Source organism: Varroa destructor, unplaced genomic scaffold (assembly GCF_002443255.2).
Source record: "Varroa destructor unplaced genomic scaffold, Vdes_3.0 BEIS01000004.1, whole genome shotgun sequence".
Classification (NCBI taxonomy): Eukaryota; Metazoa; Arthropoda; class Arachnida; order Mesostigmata; family Varroidae; genus Varroa; species Varroa destructor.
In genome coordinates, this window is record NW_019211457.1 from 1,195,458 (window position 1) to 1,215,950 (window position 20,493).

The window sequence follows — 20,493 nt, forward strand, 5'->3', positions numbered from 1 at the left end:
AATTAGCGTATGTCGAATTATTTATGTTCTGATTAATTTGAAACGAAAATACTGTCCACTTGGCAAAATCGATCGTTCACTCATTAACGCATCTTCAATTGTATGCAGAGGTCAACACTGTGCGGCCATGCGAAGACTTACTAACTAGACCTTAAACCTTAAACGTTACTTCCACCTAGTTGGGGAGGCCACGTCTAGGATCAATCGGCCGTCAGAGAGCATCGCTAACTTAACGTTCGTCTGAATGTCACGGAAGTATTTGACATTCTGTAGTAGATTATACATTAGAAAATTTACACAACCCTCGAAAATGCATCGCAAGCTGCCTAGCCAATCGCAAATTCTACAGGTTAAAGGCTATTAACTACGAAGCTAGAGGCAAAGTATTGGCTAACGAGCTGTCAAATACCGACAGCGGTGGCGAAAGTTACGGATAACCATTATGAATTACATACATTTGTATACTTTGTAGGATAAATAACGATCCACACTAGCAAAGTAACTACTAAGCGCTACATGGTGGCACGAACAATGTCTTTACCCATATTCATTAGAGATGGATTTTATTTTATATAAAGTTTATTTTATCATTTATTATATATGTGATTATTTATTGACTTTCGGCTAATTTTCCACAAAATCAACATTCAGCTGCATCTAATTAGGATACTATTGTGGCCGTAGGACAACATTGAAATGATGATTCAGCGGGTCCCTCAGCAAAGCCCTATAAAATGTTACTATTGGCATCGTACTTGCCAACGAGTTTCGTAGGTGTATATGATAATTGCCTATTTTGTTATAAGTTGTTGATCAGTCAAAAGTTGACAACGAAAAAAGACTTGACCTTGGCTCGCTACCAGCTGTCGTTCGACGTTAGTCGGTATCTACGAATAAATAGTGTTCCATAGGCGCAAGAGGAAGAGCGGGCGGCCAGTATCTGCATGTGTGTATACAGGAACATATGTGCCACGTCGGAGTCGTGGAAACGGTTTTTCTATACTAACATATTAGACTCTTGCTAAGAAAAGCCAGTGGAGGTAATTGGTTTGGACCCCGCTAACGGCCCGCAATACGGCCGTGTGAATAACCGGAGGAGCAATAATCGATTCCAGATACAAACCACGTACGGTTGCCTGTATACTCTGTACTTTCTTCGGCTTCCTGTACTGCCCTTTAATGCTAAATGGGTTTAGGGAGTGTTGGCAGTCGGAAAGTGTGCATGATTCTCGAAGGGTTATAATAGAGTAGTCGAGTTCTGTGTAAAGGTTTTATATGGCTTTACGGTCCTTAACGGCGTAATGTACTAATAATCGTATTATTATCTATACTTCTGCAAGTACTCGGCAAAAAGGTGGTCAGCCCAGGCATCCCGAATACGAAACGAAGTGCTGATGGATTGAGTTGAATGCTGCTACAGCTTCTGCAGACTATTTCGAAAAGCAATGCAGTGGGAGCTTAAAAGCTAGAGAACCTTCCTGTTGAATATGTTTCGCGTTCTATTTAATCTTAAATCGTATAAAAAACGACATTTTATTAAAATTTTTTTTTCATTCAAACACTTTATTCAAAAACTTAACAAGGACTGAGAGCTATTTATGTAACGTTGCAGTAAATTGTTTATAATTCATTATATAATGTAACATTGAAATGTGAGGTTTGGCGAGTCTTCACGAGGCCACAGTTTCTTTTACATAACATTATTTCCTTGTACCACTGTGCCTAACACACTCCAGCAGAACGGCACCATACCGTCATACTGCACCTATTCGTTGAATGGTCTTTTCCAGGTTCCACACCTGAACACGTAGAACAGATAGTAAAACGAAGAACAAGGTCGGCATCTACCACATGTACCAGTTGATCGCGGCCTTATGTCGTATTTAAACTCCATCGTTTGTTTCAACCAGCAATGTTCATTTTTTTGATTGGATTTAAGGACGGTACAATAGTAAACTAACTAGTTCCGGTACATCGGCAAAACAGAAACCGCCCGACGTCATCCACAACGCGGACGCCGCTAATGACCCCCAAAGGAGTAACGTAGTGGCTATTCAAATTAAACTGAACGCGCTAACGGCACGTCTACGATGGATAGACGTTTAAAGACGAACCTGTCTGTCCTTAGCAGACGAAACATTTGTCAGCAACTGCACGGCAAAGCTGATATTGACACTTCGCTTTGACACCTTCGACTGCTTCGCACGTTGGATACAGGACGCGAGCCATCAATGCTTGCCACATTATAATTTCCTTTGCATATTTTATGTGGCTAGTGTGTCAAGGAAACAGGTTTGCATTACGTTTATCCTTTTAGCTGTTCTATATTTACATCGTCTGTATTTAAAACCGTTGCCAACAGATGTGGAAAACAATACAGGCATTAGACGCGCGAGGATTCAGTTCTGCTGCTACAGTAGCTGCCGACCAGATCATAAGACAGGTAGATATGCCCCCTCAGCACAATGATATTAATGACAAGAGCATCTGGAAATTCGTCTGCTGTAATAAGCGACCTGAATTGTCGTCGTCTGCGCTCCTACTGGTTCTCTCTTTCACCCTAGAAAAAAAGTGATGCCTAAAAACGAACGGACATAAGAGATCGGAGGTGAAATTCCGGCAATAGTATGCTCAATAGAAGGCTAGTATGTTTGTTGTTTAATTGCAGAAGATGCCGACCGATACGCAAAAGCAGGCAATGGCAGTACAAAAAAGTCGAACAACTTTACAGTTTCAGTGCTAATGACACTTTATCGTATCCATGATGCTTATAGATCACTTATACATCTTAGTATCCTTTTAACATTCAATATTCTATCGCCCAAAATTAATCTGAATATGCAAGTTCTAGAGTCTGGGTCTAAGGTTACAAAGTTCTGAATTTAGTGAGTAAGATTCTCACACTACTTGTTGAATACCTTACTAGAAGTTGTCTTTATCGCATAGCCTACTTACAAAAATCACTTATATAGCTTGCTTTCATCACCCCACTAGGTGCATTGTCCTTAGATACCAAGCAACCTTTACAGTCAGGCTCCGTTGAGATCAATCCTGCGGATCTTTTTAGCGACAGTTGTCGTAATCAAACATTATTTTTTCGTTCGTTGAAATTTGAAAAAAGGCGAATGCCTATGAAGCATCGTGCTTCATGTTCCAGGCTAATCGAGCCTTCTCGCAAACGCTAATTATGATCTTTTGCTATCACATTTAGCGTTTACGCTGCGGAGTGCTAGAAATGCGCGAACGAATTTTATGAAGTATACGATGACCCCCTGATGGGATCTTTACAGATCTGGCCGTGCCATCTGTCGAGCTGATTTTTCAATATCCAAGCGTTACGAAGTGAACGATTAAGTTGCAGATATGCCAAATGTACAACCAATTATAGGAGAAAAACACTTTTCAAAATTGGAAACCATTGGTCGTACAATCAGGCATATATATATATGCTTTATTGTTGCTTAGCATGATCGGTCATCGATAGGTAGTACACTGTAATATTGTATCATGAGTGAATATTAAGCAGACTTTAGTGGAATTATTTATCTTCCGAAACAGAAGTTATTTCTATTGTGCTTTAATAACAATTATCCCCTTGCGCATCTTTTTAGGGGCTCGGATGGCGCCAAGTATTGCGGTGGCAGAGGACCCTGTCTTCGCTGCCAATAATCCTTCCGGCCGTAGAGGAAAACAATCACTTTTTAGATGTCTCAGTGTTCCTGCAACAAAATCAGTGTATAACAGCAACTCTACGAGAAGTCCTTTGATTAGGAGAGCTGCTGGCTCCGTCGGACACAACGTAGAAGGAACCACAAGTTCGTCTAAACTGACTAAAACGAAAGGAACCTTCCCAGTGAGGAATTCACCGCTATTCATATCAGCATCGACAAGGTCCTCCACATGCCATCTTGTTCCACGATTAGTGGCACCACGACCGTGTAATGTCGTTGCCGTACGCAGGACCGCCTCGCGCCTTTGCCGCCGACGACACCGAGAGAGCTTCGAACTTCTACAGCAACTTCAGTTGAGGTTGAACGACGAAGACGAGGACGCCTGTGGCTGTAGAGACAACGTTTTCGGGTCACAGTTGTTGCTGCGGAACGAACGTAACAGGCAACGAGGTATCAGATTCAAGTTTAACGGCAGATCGAGGTAATTGTCAGTTAGAGACGAATAATAGAAATATATTAATTGTTTGCTAAGTAATTATAGTTACGGTACGAAAGAAACTAATAATGAGCCCTTTCAGTACATTTCAAAAATATGTTTGATTTAATGCCCACATATTATTTTTGAATATTTTATAATATTGCGCTAAACTATTAAACATGTCCTAATATTTTCATATATGTGTTTCCGCTTCACTGAAGAAGAGGACTGAACGTATGAACGTCATTTAAATATATTAAATAATGGTTTCTGCCGTATCTTTGAATGTGCGCTTCGGCAATGAATACAATGTACGAGCAAACACGAACCTTTTGCAATAATACTTTTTTTAAGCTAAGCATAGCTAGACCTGATGCACCTCAGGAAGCAAATAATCGAAATCCTTTTTTACTAGAAGTTCTTTATGTGCCCGGTTCTCCTTACATTGCGAGGGTTGCAATGTATTTGTACCTGCACGTTTCCAGTAAGCTGCCCCTGTACACTCTGCCCGTATTCATTTTCGTATATGCTTTCAAGGTAACGGGTCATCGTAGATTCATCGCAGCTAATACACGTAAGGCTGGTGACCTGCAGGGCTACGAGAATAACCGACCCTCTTAGTCCGGAACGGTGGTCGTCCCTATGGGAAAAATTGTTAACAAGAAAGTAGACATGACACATATCATCAAGTGCGTCCTGTTTGCTCCCGACTTCGTCGGGATACTTCTCAATAACTCACGCTTTCATGCTGGTCTCCACTATTTCTAGCGGGCCAGTTCGACTCTTTCGTTTACGAAAGGCATTCATGGTCATTGAATGCGACACAGATTTATGCATGTCGAAAGCAAAATACCTGAAAACAATGTTGCTGTAGTACTTTAATATGGCAAACGTTGTAGCGACTCGATAGCACTTAAATATACAACAATTTCAAGCTAGTTTTTGTAATACCAATATTGTCACAAAAGGGCCATAATTCATCCAGGAACGAAAAGAGGTTATTTCTCCATAAGATTTCTAACAAGTGATCACTGTCGATCCTTGTAGGTCGTCGAGAATTAACTTCTTTGGTAAAATCTCTTTTTACAGCATATGTGTAAATACGAATCAAGACTAGTGATCGAAATACAGGGTTGTTGAAAAGTGTCAACAGTTCTTAGTTCAAGATTAAAGCAATTATTTCTTATATTGCAAGAAATAATACTTTTAAACAAAATATGCCCCAATTTGGTTATGATTTTTGGCCATCTTTCTAGTGACCGTATCACTCCTGTGGCTTCGGGGGAAAAAATTGTGACAAATGATTTTTGCATCTTTCCGTTACATAATAATGAGTCCTGCAAAGACCGGGAAAGATGATAGTCTGATAGTACAAGATCCGGGCTATAGGGCATATGCCTCATATTTTTTTTTATCAAGGTTCTTCCTATTGTCGCCATGTAGCTAGAGATTTATGTGGTCTAGCATTATCTAGCCAAGCAGCTAAAACTCGTAAAGCCGAATTCTATTTCAATATCGTCAAACACATAGCATCACCAGCTTTGGCATCAGTCTGGGCTTTGCTATACATTACAAAGCATATTTTTCACTTTTCTTTTTTTTCCTTTGCACATTATCGTCAAATATGGTCAATCATTCGTAAATGGGAATATGATCGAGTATATTATTTTACGTCAATTCCTGTAGCGCCCAAGGATCGAGCCTTTTCGTACCTAGCTTTCCTTGAGATTGCCTAAAACTGTTTAGTCGTGGATGTTAGTTCGTTGGCAATATAATGGCTACCTATGGGCTGTCTTACCTTAAGTCTGCATAAGAGCAATCAGATGACGCCAACGTCGGTCCAATGCAGCCTCTGTTACCTGAGGTATCTAGCTAGAAAAGCTGTGGTACTTTTTTGACAAGTTAGTATTTACCCTACGTAGCCTTTGTCCATACTTTTAGACTTAAGTACTGTTCTATATTCAATGACATAACGATGAGCAATCCGTGATATGAAGATTTTTCTTAACTGTAATACGATTAGCTCTAATGCAGCAGTGGTCTGTCGCCTTGCCGTCTCTTCTACCGCGTTTCAATTTCCCTAGAGTATATTCCGTGAGTGTAGTGGATTGTTATAACCAAAAAATTGCTCAAGCGACGGAGTTCGTCGTATCTCAATGCTTATTCTCACAGGATCAACAACAGGAACGGTATATCATGATGTTTTCGTATGAAGCACGAAACAAAAAGGTTTCGGGAATTTCCTATGACTTTTTCCCAATTTTTAAAGCGAGCTAATAATACATTCACTGGAACATACAATGCATTAGAAAGGTCTCTTTTCTCAGTAAAAATTTAATATAGCATAATATATTCTCTTAATAGCTTAATACTTTCGAGTAATAGACAAGTGGCTAGAGTTAGTTCAACGAATTACAAATAGTCACTCAATTTATATCTGAGATAACCCACACCTAACTGGCGCCTCACTTTAAAGGGAACGCCGTCTGAAATTGTCTACCTGGACCACGATTCTATAAAAATTTGCCAGAGTTGACCTGCTTTATACAAATTTCCCTAAATGGCAAGGTGATCTTTTCGCGGCACAAGAGCCTGTCGTGCTAGGCGAGCGATGCATTGAACGCCATTTAACAAAATCTCCGATATTGTCGATGTATGGATGAAGCTGCTAGTATATATATGGTACGCTGACTAACATTTCCCTATGTCGTTGCGTTTGTTGACTTTCTTTCCTCTTTAGGTCACTGCAACGTGGCACCGTTCCGTCAATCAACGATACAGGATCTTTACAGCTTGTTGCTTTCCGAAAAGTAAAGCCACGCTCTCATTCAGTAGAAGATACGAGTCCGTCAAGAAGCGAATCCTCATCTGAACTTGAAGAGATCCTCGCGAATCGCACCAATAGCCGGCTAGTCCTAGGGGTATCTGATGATCCCTTCGAGATCGCGACTGACCCCGATGGACATTCAAGGGGAATCGGAGACGTCGAGGAGGGCACAACGTTAAAGGATTCAATTGGAACTCCTTCGGAGCTTAGTACTGAAGCCACTTGTAAAGCTTTTGTAGGGAATAAAAAAAATCGCCGACAATGGTTGGATGGCGATAGTCAATTTCGTAGAGGGACCGTCGAACTCAGGAGTAGCAGCCGTTCTCGAGTAGTGTTAGGAGAACAGCAGCATTTGTTACTTCAGGAAATTGAGGACGAGCTTAGAGCTCGCCGAAAAGCCGTTCGTGGAGACAAACACGATCTTTCTTTTGACGAGTTGATCGTCACCGTTGATGGGAGGCCCATAACACTTGTTGGAAAACAATATAGAAATAAAGACAAAAGAAAATCATCCGCACAAGAAATCGAGATTGAAGTATTCGCTTTTGAGACAATGGAGCGGCAGGAAAGCTTTAAGAAACAAGTCAAGGATACCCAGGAGTGGTTCAGGTGGGCAGATCATGATAAAAACACATGCTAAGAGTTTTACCTAACCGGTACTTGTTTTGCTTCAGACGGCTGCCCTTTCCCGTTCAACCCAAAACGGGCTGTATTTGTGGTTTCAAACTTTTTTAAAGGAGATTAAGGGCTAGTATAATATGCCAACCAGACTTTACTTCTAAGACATTCACGTAGTATTGTAGGTCGACTTCAAACTCAGACCACCTTGCATACCTCTAGGCGTGAGGTCGCCTAGATTTAGGAGGCAATCGCGTTACGAGGGCACCGCCATAAACACGGGCAGATGTTATCACATGTACTTATTACATACAGACAGTTCTTGCAACAGCTGTAGTGATTTCTTAATATCAGACGCTCCGAAATATATTGGACGAAAATAGATAACAAAAAAAAGATAACGAAAAATTACCGAACGTAGCATAAGTGTTGAAGTAAAAATCAGACCGATTTACTCACTGATTGGTCGTTTATCATTTTTAATCACAGGCGTACATTCATATCAAATTAAGCAATAGATTGCCCTATCTCGTTTGGCTTCGTCTTCCCTCCTCCGTTGTTCCTAAAGACTCTTGGTAAAATACCACCAACATGTCCGCTTGCCGGCATCCATGCACCTTGACGAACGTTAAAAGCTTGCGTGTCCTTCATGTATAGCAGCCACATGTCCGTAGGTATTTACCATTAAAATGTCGCTGTACCATAGGCGGAACGAACGTCAAACGTTAAGCGACAAGCAAATGAGCAATAAACAGAAACATCTTGTCTCTGTTCTGTACCAATGCTGCTAAGCGCAGTAACGGAAACATTTTTCTCTCGCATTCACTGTCATTCCGGCCTTTATGACATGCACAATAAAACGACCGTGTGCTTATTCAGTACGACGTTGTACATAAAGCAACAAAGCTGTCGGAAGGCGCAAGTAGAGGGAGGAGAGAGTTCGCAACGAGACATAACCGAGCAGAAAACAACTCAAAATTTTTTTGGCCTTATACCGCACGATTCTTCACCGTCCGGCGACTGATGTCAGTCCTTTTGCAGCCCAGAACTATTGGTGACGAGACAGAAAGATCGGTCAAGGACTCTGTCCTAGCATGATATATTATTGATGGGCGCACTTTGCGCCGGACGGCAACACCGGGAACGGTCTATTGCAAGTTGGCCGATGATTGCGCTTGCCGTAGCTGCTTGTATCAGATAATTTAGCTTCCATCAGAGCTGTCAGTTTTTGTTTTGCTTAACCTTAAGAACAAAAATTATGATATAGTGCTTTTTTCCTTGATGGCTATTTGTTTATCAATTGATTCTTTTTGATTCAGGCCTCGCCAACGACATATACTAAAAGAAGTTCGATCAAATAGACAAACAGATAGTCAATTTACTATTGATTGGTTGTTACTTGAGGTTGCAATGATTGATATAAAGGATACGAGAAAATCGGTCAATGTAAGTACATCATAGTGCTTACTAATAACAACTATTAACATATATATTATGCGTATTCTATAAGTTGGTTTGTTGTTAATAATCAATAGAAAATATTATGCTTTTCGCTAAACTTCCGCTCGTCGTGTATATGTATAGCATGTTCAATAAGTCTGTTGTTTACAGAAGTCCAAGACTAATTGGGTTAGTCAATGAAGTATTTATAATATATTTTACGTTAGATAACTTCGAAAAAATTGTATTTTACAATTAGTGTATTAGTTAATAATGATACCTGAGTTTTCAGAAAAATAATTGTGCAAAAGGCTTAACCAAAACATAGCCACAGTAACCTTGCTATTTCTCAGTCAGTGTCTGAATAAGACATTCGCATAGATTTAAAGAGATCGGATCGTCTCTATTCGAGTAAATAAAGACAGCCAAGGCGACCGTATATATATAAGACTGTAATTTTTAAGTGTAGTCAATATTAAAAACAAGGCGCTTTCCAATCTCATTTCTTTAACCAATCAATGATTAACGGTGATATTTACCGACGGGCCGGTGATATAACAACTCAGCATTGTGCTCTCATGCTGCCTTACGCTAAAAAAGAGCTAAGGAAAACATAATTTCTTATGCGTTTTCACGCAGGAAGCAGGCTAGGAAGTGGAGGGTTGTACAAGAAACAACTGACTATGTAAGATCACGAAACGCGTCGTAGTGCCGTTGTAAGTTGTTCTCTGATTGTCCTACCAAACCCCAAACGCTAAGGTTACTACTGATGCTCAGCGTTTTGCGCGCGGTACGCCCCTATTTTTCAGCCAATTCTTTTTCTGTCTATTCTCTGACCGACGTGCTTGGTGACGTTATCAAAACTAGCTTCAGCCGGCATTCGTTTTAAAATCATTGTGGAGGGTGGTGAGTGTCCAATGTCGGCTCCAGCTAATGGTGATACCTTAGACTGCTAATGAAATCTTAAAACGCAGTAATATATTTGGCTGACAGAAACCACGTTAAACGTACTTGGTGTTCCGACGGATCTGACTTATTTAATCCTATACGAGAATGGTTTTATATTCCTGGTCCCAATAAAATTCATGCTAAATCTATGCGTTGAAATGGTAAAATGCAGCCGGACAGCTGGGTCCAATGGTGCCAGCACCAATATTAGATAGTCCGAAACGGGAAGGTTTTTCTTATCCGAATCTGTTCCGAATTTTTCTTATCCGTAAACATGTGTATCGAATTTTTCGAAGTATCACCTGTACTAAGCGTACAGTGTATGTAATAATGGTGGGTTCCAAACAAAAAATAGAAAAATGCATTTCGTTATAGTGTAAGCGTTTAATGAAATTCTATAAGCAAGAAAATATGTGGCAACTGTGTGGAGTGCTCTAACAGGTCACAGTATATATGCGCGGACTATATAGTACAGTCCAATATAGGCTGCATTGGGTTTTAGAAGGATCATGTTTTACAGGGATATGCACATAGGCTAATTGAATGCCAGAGGCAGTTAGCTGATTTACTAAAAAAAAAACACTTTCACTATGCGGCACATAATGTAAAATTGCAGAACTAATGATGGCTTTTGGCTAGGGATTGCTTGTTGATGTACCAACAATAGATGTTAAATGAGTTTAGAAATGCCAATGTGATTAAGGACATTAGAAGCCAATTATGGGCCTTTTCACACTTACCATATGGAAGGGCAAATCTTCCTTCCGAAAAAAGCAGGCTTATCTTGACACGATTCTCGTTCACTTTCAGGTCGGGCGGCAGTGTTTTGGACGAAGACGCAAGTCCATGGAGCTCGTCGGGGCAACTAGGCAAGTTTTTTGAGGAAGCCTCAGCGAAATGTTCTGAATCAGGCACTGAAGAGTTCGCCGATTTCCTCCAGAGGAATCGCGAGTCATTTAACAGGTAACAGAAACCTGTTTTAACTAGCTAGCTCTTCTTTCTCTTCCTAACATATTTCTAACTAACTATGGTTTTAACTAAAGAAGATGTGAGCCAGACATGCTGTTAGCCGTATGGTTATTTTGCTATTATTTACCCTAGTCCTACTTATAGCGGCGCCTATAGTTGGGGGCATCACCGTCAATCCGTTACAGCACTCGTTCAAGTTTTTCCTGATGTTTTTATGTATAGAATGTACTGCTTTCGAATATTTCGTTGTACAGGAATATGTGGATATATTTGGGGGTGCTCATTGGCGTGCAAGCTTCATTTGAGCCTCATCGCTTTACTACTACCATAGTTATTCATCCTTCCCGTCCTATTTGTTTGTGGTATCATCTAAAAACGTGAAGACTATTTGAAGGACGACAAAGCTGTCTCCGTTCGTGCACACGTACTGTACAAAATTTGTTAATAATAAACAACCGCCACAAAAAAAAAGAAAATACCTAATGGAATCTCTCGCTTTATTTCGGTATTTTATCACTAAGAAAACCGCGGTTTCTCCTTCTCGGCCCTACGCATGCAGCTTCCGTGCGTAAGCCAACATAAGGAATCCATTGAACGTAGGGAAGGTGCACGTATTTAGTATTGGCTATAGTATTATTTAATGTGATTTGAAGACCGATCAACACCCCAGGCTAAAGAGGTGCACCGTTCTTTTCCAATATGCCGAGTGAGGCAAACACCTTTAGACAGCTTAAAACAAAAGTCCAATTTAAGACATTTTTCTTAAACTGTAAAGAGATGCTTTTTAAGCTATGAAGAGATTTTTGCCCTGCCGGGCATAATACAATCAAGGCTTCTCACAGTATCGTCTTATTTTTCATATTCCGATACGGCATCAAGTTGCCGCCATCATGGATCGACAGCGTTAGGCGGCAACGTAGGGCTGAGTTGACAATTTAAGTCAATACTTCAGTCGACATACGTAACTCTACAAAAAAAAATCACGGCCATTCATTAGAAACACCATTAGTGGTACGAAGAATGACCGTTACCATTGTCCACTTATACCCTTTTATTAGCTCCGATTAAAGTTTGAAGCTGACGATCCAGGCCTTAGCTCTGGTGATATTGTACGTAGAGCTTGAGCGCGTAACATCACCAACTTTGTAGTAATAAACATGCCATCAAAGACTGATAATCTTCCAGAGCTACTCCCTGTTCTTATATGCGTCCTGCGGTAGGCGCTGATGTAAACTTTGTCATCCTTTGTTCTGTTGGTAGCACTTCGTGTTGCAAGTATCCTCAACAAGCGGCCTTGGGACGCCATTGCGGACAAAGTCACTGGTCTCGCATTCTCACAGGAACGAATTGGAAGTGTCATAGATTTAGAATTGATCTTCACAGATGTAGGACGATGCGGCTCAAATCATTATCTTTAACGCATACGTGGCATTATGCTAAACATCGAAGATTATTGCGTTCTAAAGCAAGTTACTTGTACAGTAAATGTTTAAACTGAGGAGGTTCGACATTTCATATCTAAAATTATTTACTACTATTATATGTGCAGAACATATGTTTTTGTAAATATGTATGTGTATAATGATATATACAGGACCTGACTGGATGATGAAAAGTAAAAACATACACAATAGTAGGTAAATTGAGCCGAAATTAAAACGGGGAAGAACATTATACATGTGGAAGCTGGGTTCCGGATAAAAGTGACAATAAATACTGCTACGTTAATACTACGAATGTACTATAGATAAAAAATGTGGTAACGATAATTATCACGAATTCGTTAACTAATTTACAATTACATCCATACGGGAAAGCGTATGGATAATGAAAAACGTCACTTAGACGATAGCTTCCATCTTAAACGCTCGTTTCGAAAATTAAACTGGGTCGTTATTTATAAAATAATATACCATATATAAGATAAATATATTGTTATTTCTAAAAACTTGAACAGCTCGGCAATCTTTATTTATTTGAAATCAACTTCAGTAACTACAAACAGCCGTTGCATCAAGCATCTTAACGATTCTGTATGGTACATCAATCAAACAGCACAGCGTAGTATAGGCCATATTGGCAGTTCGACATCATAAGGTAGCACTCTCTACACTTACCGGTAAAAATATCTATTCAACCAAAGTCGACCAAACCAGCACTAGCTAAAGCAATAATCCTTGCTGAGGTGTAATCTACATGACGCGGTTCGTCGGAACAATTGGACTGCAGATAACATTCATGGATCTCGCTCCGGTGATGTCGTGTTGGTGAATTGTGGGCCTGGTAAGCTTAGGATCAGTCAATGAGGTGAGAGTCCAGGTTCGGATCCGGGCGTAAACCCACGGTTTGTTTCATGCATAACGGAAGTTAACCATTTTGAGCAACATTTAACGGCTAGAGTCTCGACGTTCAAGGCAAGATATTAATTTCACCCGAAAACCTTGTAATCCTACCAGCAGGAACTTTGGACAGATCTAAGTGCTTCTGATCGTTGTTCTTTAGACGAATCAATAAAACAATACTTCGTCACGTATTGCTCTAAAATCCGCTTAATCCACCAACTAGAGTTTATCTTACATTTAGGATGATATCCTTCCGTTTCCTCTTTCTCGCCCAATACCTTCCGCTCATAATAGTTTAAAACGTGCAAAAATCTCCGAACAAACCCAATGCCGATCCCCACTAGGGTCAACACGAGCTGTGCATCATTCATAATATGTCCTTGAATACGTCAGGTCCACGCAACTTTCGTGTAGAACCTTGCTTTTTTTTTTTGCAAACAGCAATTATTCATTACTCAGGACCCGATCAGTTGGCAAGGGGTGATAATAGCTAGCCGGAATATATCACTCGTGCTAAGACTGAAATATGTTAAACCTTCGTGCAGAGCATGTGTAGACACCTATTCAGCTCGAACCTAATGCCACTGAACTGTGTCGTTCGGAGAGGCGCTACGAGAGTTCAACAAACACGCCGCCAAGAATGGGAAATCTCAGCCGTGAACGAGGGTACGCTTCTCAACGTCAATGACTACCTAGGGCAACTGGCAGGTGGATAAACAGTGCATTTGACCCATCCAAGTAGTGAATTAAAAAAGACAATATAAACATGGTTCGGAAATAGTTATACGGCGAATCGCCAGGAGAGCAATAAGGCTGTGTTTTTTCTCATAGAATCTGAAACACGATATAAGATTCAAGACCATATATAAGACCGACGGTTTGAGTCGCGCTTGAAGGGGCAGTCAGTCGTCGGAAGTAATTCTTAACTACGGCAATAGAATGGGCTTGATGGATGTGCAAAATCAAAAGAAAATCCATATCTTTTTCAGGTGAATATCTATTTTTAGTTTACGTCATCGAATCGTTGTGTTATACGCACTTAAGACAACTAACTAATCTTATTAATTAAAACTTGCAAGAAAAGGTCGGGTCTCTTGCATCGTAAAAACGAGCGTATGCTTGTTACACCAAGATGCTTATGTGTCTCATAAAATTAATTTTTCGCTTAGAACTATATAAAAACGTATTATTACTTATTTTTAATTATCGATAAATGGATTGCGTGCCCTAAGTACTTACTATCTTGGCCAGCAATAGGATTTTCATTTGACTTATATTATTATAGATACTCTTTATACCGAACACAAACACCATTGAATTTCCATATGGCCATTTTATTGAACTTCTGTATCGGTTCAATTTCAGGTTTCTGGAGACTCGGTGTTCTAGCAGCAAACGCTTAGTCGATCGAGATAGCGGGGTGTTTACTGAACAGGAGATCCAGCAGCATGGCAGCATGTCTTCATCAACTGGAGGGTGTTCATCGACGACGAGTTTCCAAGCAACTTCAAAGTCTACGTCGGCTATTGTCCATTCGAAAAGCAAAGACAGCATCGGTTGCACGAGCAGCGGTGGAAGCAATACGGCCAAATCAACACTTTCAGTCTCTCCAGCATCAAGTGCGCCGTCACCGACCACCGTAGGACCGTCCAGCTCCTCCAGTGCTTCCCAGCGACAACTTCACATAGTCAAATCGAGCTCTCAGGACAATCATTCGCACAACGTCCATAAGGTACGCCACACTTAGATGCCCATCTGTCCGTGCGATGCGTGCACAAAGAGGTTGTAATCACAGTCATTTGCCGGGGCTTTCAGCATCCCCCGAAATGAGACTAAAAAAATAAAGGTTCACAGTGGAAAAAGGTTAAACAAACCTACCGTTAAAGTAGCAACCATGTCTATTTGAAATCAGCTCATTTTTTGACCAAATTAGCATAATACCCATTTTTGCAGGGTTTTTGCGACTATTTGCCAGTGATTTTAATAAAAACGATGAGTTCAGATGGTGCAAGGATGAGTATCCGTATTTCTCGATGTGATTATGATTTCTTCTGTTTCGCTTACTGGATAAGACTTTCGAGAAAACGAAGAGACATTAGATTTAATCATAGAAGTTTCTACAAGGAATTGCGTACGCTAAACATTATTAATTTAATATAACCTATTGAGACTACCGTTTTTCGTTAGGAAGAAAAGAATCTTCTTTCCGTTTTTCAATATGTTTTTTCAGGGCTAGGACCCATGGATTAGGTTAGTCTACGATACAGTATATTGTTCTCGGTTCATGCCATGATACGTAGGCATATTTATTATAGTACATCATATAGTTTATATTTGTAATTGCCAATCAACGTATAATCGCTTGATTAAGCAAATTCACAGTTTTAGTCATTAACGCCATTGAAACAACCTGCCTCGTTTAATGCCAAAATGTCAATTGGAAAAATCATTGTCGGCCTATAAAACGCTTGCAGGCATTGGGCAGCGTAAATCTCTCACTGCATTGTTTTAACTGGGTTTAATGTGGGGCCATATTTCCCCGACTAGGAGAGTTTTTCGGACAAATCGTTGTTATTGAAGTATAACACAATTAAAGAGTTATGTCACCACAAATGCGTCTTGTGGGGTATAGTTGGTACAGAATGAGCCGTGAGAAGACTGACGGCCGTTGATGATTATCATGCTTCTATGTTACTATTTCATTATTAACCACAGCTGTCGTGAAGTACGTATCATTGATGGGGCCCGAACCAGTGATCGCGGCCGACGACATGACATATTACTAAAATATAGTATAAGATATAAAACGAATATTGTTACCACTGACTTTATATGTTCAATGTATCCTCCAAATTCTAACTTCACCAATCTTCTTTCTAACAAAAGAACGAAATAATCACACAAATAAGTCACAAGTGTTCAATTTAATTAAAATTATATTACTTACTTAGTCAATCTGGGTGGCCGCATGAATTTGCCAAGGGCTGTTGGAGAGAACAAGGCTTACTAAGATAAAGCTGTCGTGTTTATTCAATGCCATTTGAAACTTACGACATAAATGAGGTTATTGCGACTGCATCACTGCCAAAACACCCAGTACTTAGTAGCCCTTGAGAAGTAACGAAGTTACAGGGCTTGACAAAGAAATAATAGAAAAAAAAAAGTAAAGTTTTTCGAAATATCACACGGAGAAAATGGGTTGTACAAAATCATTGACATTACAAACTAGCCTTCAAAAACATATTGTGACTTCCTAGATAGCCGGGTTAGATCTAGGAGGGATGGTACAACGTATTAGAAAGTTCAATGGCTAATTCAGTGCAAACTGCGTGTGAAGTCGAGCGCGCGCATTTCATCGCCTGAAGAACTTGAATGCAGGAAGCCGTGAGACACTGCGAGTACCACCGAGTTAGCCAAATACTAACAAATTATGTGATGTTGCTTCTCAGCTTATTTAAGACCAACCATTACGATGTTACTTCATTTCAATTAAGTAAGATGATAGCATGTTTCGACATACGCAATTCAAAGCTTTTGTTTCCGTTTAACGTAAATTGGTGTTGCCGACCTCGCGTAGCCTATGCCTTTCTAAGCCCTTCGTCCTTACCGAGACTACGGCTTAATTTGTTACTTTTGCTTCGAACGGTATCTTCTTGGAGTAATTCTATCCATACTCTTCAAGTCACGGCGGTTTTTTTTACTATTCGTAGAATAGAAATAAATAGACCAAAAATACACTAGCATGTACAAACATTACTATAATAATGAAGGGAAACAATATTATGTCCTGCACACACAATATTCACTTTACGATAGAATGAGAATGATGCCAGCAAAAGTTCAATTTGTTGGCACGAAAAACATGATTTGGTTCTTTTTGTACCATGACGAAAGATGGTGAGATGCAAGTTACCGATGGGCTTACTCACCCGAGAATGATTCCTCCTTGGAATGATTCCTCTTATCATTTTATATGTTTCTAGAAGTTTCATCTTTAACAGTGGGGCATTTAATTTTTTATCGAGCTTAATTAGAGAATTCAAAAGAAGTCGTGCACAGTACTTATTAAGTAGTTAATGCGGTCAAGTTAAACGATGACGGAATCTCTGCATAGCTGTTGCCTGTAACTCAAGCAACCTTGTGGACAATTCATTTTCCCTAAACGAAGTCATTTTTTTCTTATTTATATGTTTTTTTTTTTTCACAAATGCGCAACATTCATTCACCGGGCTTAACGGAGCCGCGTATAATCATTCCGATTTCGTATCTAGATGTCGACGGTCCACCGAACGGAGTCGCAGATTCGAACTTCAGGAACGCATCCCGAGTTCAAAACGATCATTGAGTTAAACGGCGATAACAACGTTCCGCCGGACGCGCTCCGCCATCCTGATAACGTCGGATTGGGTCTAACGGCTTCATCAGAGCCACAGCTAAGGGCTGCAATCTTGAAGCGCCCTTTGTCTGAGTTCCCGCGCTTCCCGCCTCTACCATCAGAGGGGTCAAAATTGCCTGGCTGCCAACGAATGTCGACAGGTTTCGAAGCAAATATGAGCTCTTCGTACCACTTTAGTAGCACGTCCAGGAGCAGATTCCAATACTGTGGTGAGTGCTTGTAATTGAAAATACCTTGAAGTTTTTTCTCGTGATACTAAAATATGGCCAGAAATCAGTTTATGTGGATTAACGAGGTTTTTTTTTTACGTCCGCACGAAATAAAGTTAACTGTTGGGCTGCTTTGCGTGTTTGTGCAATTTTTTTTTATTGCTGTGTGCGTTTCTGCTAGCGGTTTTCCACTATTGTTTTCAGACTTTTTCGGAAATTTTTGAAAAAAATTGTGCAAGGTAATCCTTCTTGTACATATCTCTTGCTTCTTTCCTTTTTACTTGCTTGCCCTCGGTCTGGAGTAGTCCACCGTATTCTTCGAGTTTATAGTCTTTCTGGGCACTTGTTCTCCTTGAGCTAATCTTCCTGAAATTAAACAAAGTTGAATTTGCTATAAATCAACTGGGTTACTTAAGTTTTTTTTTCACACTGTAAAATATTTCTGGAGAAATTTAAAGTTCTGTGAGGAACGAATCCTCTGCTCTAGATTTTCAAATGCTCCGTAAATGATCGCGTCAAAAGGCCATAAATATTTGTTTTAGACGTAATACATTACTTTTTCAGTTTACAGAACTTTTCAGTTGTTGAGAAGCAGATTTACCTGTCTTGTTTTTTAAGATAGTCCTGAGTTAAAGGCGTGTTTGCTATTATTCATAAGTCAAATTACTACGCTGTTATGGTGTTTGCCAAACTTTACATAATTGTCGTTGAATTTCGTGATCGAAAAAATCAAAATGAGATGCCTTAAAATTTAACTTAGAACGTTTCTGATATCTCATGGAATACTATTAAGCGTGTGGGTATTGCCAAGTGCATTCAAATTATCAACTAATGAACCTATAATTAATAAAAAAAAAACACAACAAAAAAGAATATATAATAATTTCAATATAGTCATAGCTAAAGTTTAGGGAAAGATTAAGTTAAAAGATAGTGATTTTTTTTTTGGTCTAGGAAATCTACCAGCTGAGATCGATTTCGAACCTCGATTCTATCGAGAAAACATTTTCGCGTCCAAATTTCGAAAATGGAAACTTGGAACCATCGACAAATTATGCTCTCATTCTTTATTCTCGTAAACTTTACCGTTCCTGAAGAGAAAAGAAAAAAACAAGACAATAATTATTTCCGGTTCGAACATTTGAATGTAGTTTCGAGTATAACTGATAATTACTTGGCCACAAACCGTCTACTGCCGTAGCTTATTTCAAGCATACACAGAATCTCATGTTTGTTAACTTTGAAAATGTTTATACGGAGCCCGCAGTAAAAATCGCTAGTTACAATTAAGTCAATAGGATTTCTTACTATCCGTCTGTGTATCTTTTAGCCAGTATTTATGATGCCCACGAACTAAACTGTCTTTGTCTTCTTAACTGTGTCTATCTGATTCTACTGCGTAACAAAATTAGGCGAGACCAACACGTTCAAATTCTCGACAGAGCACGTATCTTCGTCGTTTTCGGAGCAGGGCTATGAGAGTGTCAGTGAAAGTGAGGATGAGGAATCGGTTGACGTCGACGACGAAGGCGATGACGAGAGTCATCGAAGAGATCTCGACGTTATGGCCAATGTGAGCGTCACGAACGATGGCAGTGGCAGCATGAGCAAGTGCAATCTCATAGGTGTTCAGGGATCGCTGAGCACTTCGGAGACATCCGATTCGTTGAGGGCTATCGACAGTAATAGTATCGAGACGACCGGAATCGGAAGTAGTCAGCTGTCGAATAGTGGGTCGACGACGAACAACGCTAACGTCACATCCCGGAGCGAATCTTGCGTGACGCTCAACGCTTTAGAGGTACGAACATTTAGATTATATATATATATATATATATATATATATATAGAAGATGAGCTAAAGATTTCTTAGTAGTTGAAACTGTGCATCTGCTGAAGTAGCATAAGGTCCAAATATTATTGCAATAATTAATAGCGAATTTATTTTTTGAAGACTTCCCAATTATCAAGAGACTTTTGTCCTTATATATGTGTATATGCCGGTGCGTCTAAATTGCGAAAAAAATACGCGGACTATTTGCCGTAGCGAGCATACGTTTATCTGCTAATTTTGGCATTGAAGCAAAGAAGAGGGAAGAGAGACAAACCCATGCTAGTGTTGTATTCAAATTTGAGCAAATATTAGTTATTATATAATCTTTCGAGGACTGGAAAATTTTCGTCGATATTGAAAACTTTTTTTTTGCCCGAAATCGACGTTCTACGTTATTCCCACATTTGATGCGGCTCCTGAAAGATACTAGAAAACCTTTTATGAGCCGAAGATCCTTAATAGATTTGGATTTAAAGGACTTCTAAATTCACTAAAATTGGCCAAATGCTCTTTTTGATACATTTATATCTTTGATACAGAAATTAACGACTGTTTTAGAGAAGTGGATATCAAGTGTTAATTTTGTCCTTCAGATAAGCTCTAACTATTAGCTTCTTCATCTGTTTTGCGGCTTTTTCAACTCTTTGGTTGTTTAATTGTTTTAAAAATGGCTCAGTTGTAGAGGTTAGAATGCAGGCTATATTGAATAAAATGAGTGTAAAGGACAACATTTGAATTATATAAAAAAATTATATTAAAAA

General features: G+C 39.7%; 1 protein-coding gene and 1 long non-coding RNA gene across 6 annotated transcripts in view; one reads left to right on the forward strand and one right to left on the reverse strand.

Annotated features, from left to right (window-relative positions):
* Positions 1-20,493, forward strand: part of LOC111249877 (uncharacterized) — a 50,533-nt gene that overhangs the window by 15,129 nt on the left and 14,911 nt on the right. For 3 of the 5 annotated variants that reach the window (XM_086986226.1, XM_086986225.1, XM_022804322.2), the window contains exons 2-7: positions 3,612-4,152; positions 6,890-7,585; positions 10,793-10,945; positions 14,659-15,025; positions 17,565-17,898; positions 19,311-19,699. In XM_086986226.1, the coding sequence (XP_086842352.1) occupies positions 3,612-4,152; positions 6,890-7,585; positions 10,793-10,945; positions 14,659-15,025; positions 17,565-17,898; positions 19,311-19,699 (2,480 nt within the window). Of the gene's footprint in view, positions 1-1,685; positions 2,293-2,485; positions 2,642-3,611; positions 4,153-6,889; positions 7,586-10,792; positions 10,946-14,658; positions 15,026-17,564; positions 17,899-19,310; positions 19,700-20,493 lie in introns of those variants that run through there. The other 2 variants (XM_022804321.2, XM_022804323.2) reach the window with 2 other exon arrangements.
* LOC147755724 (uncharacterized) overlaps positions 14,607-20,493 on the reverse strand; it is a 23,898-nt gene continuing 18,011 nt past the window's right edge. The window contains exon 2 of the long non-coding RNA XR_015325842.1: positions 14,607-18,264. This is a non-coding gene — a long non-coding RNA (uncharacterized LOC147755724). The remainder of the gene's footprint in view (positions 18,265-20,493) is intronic.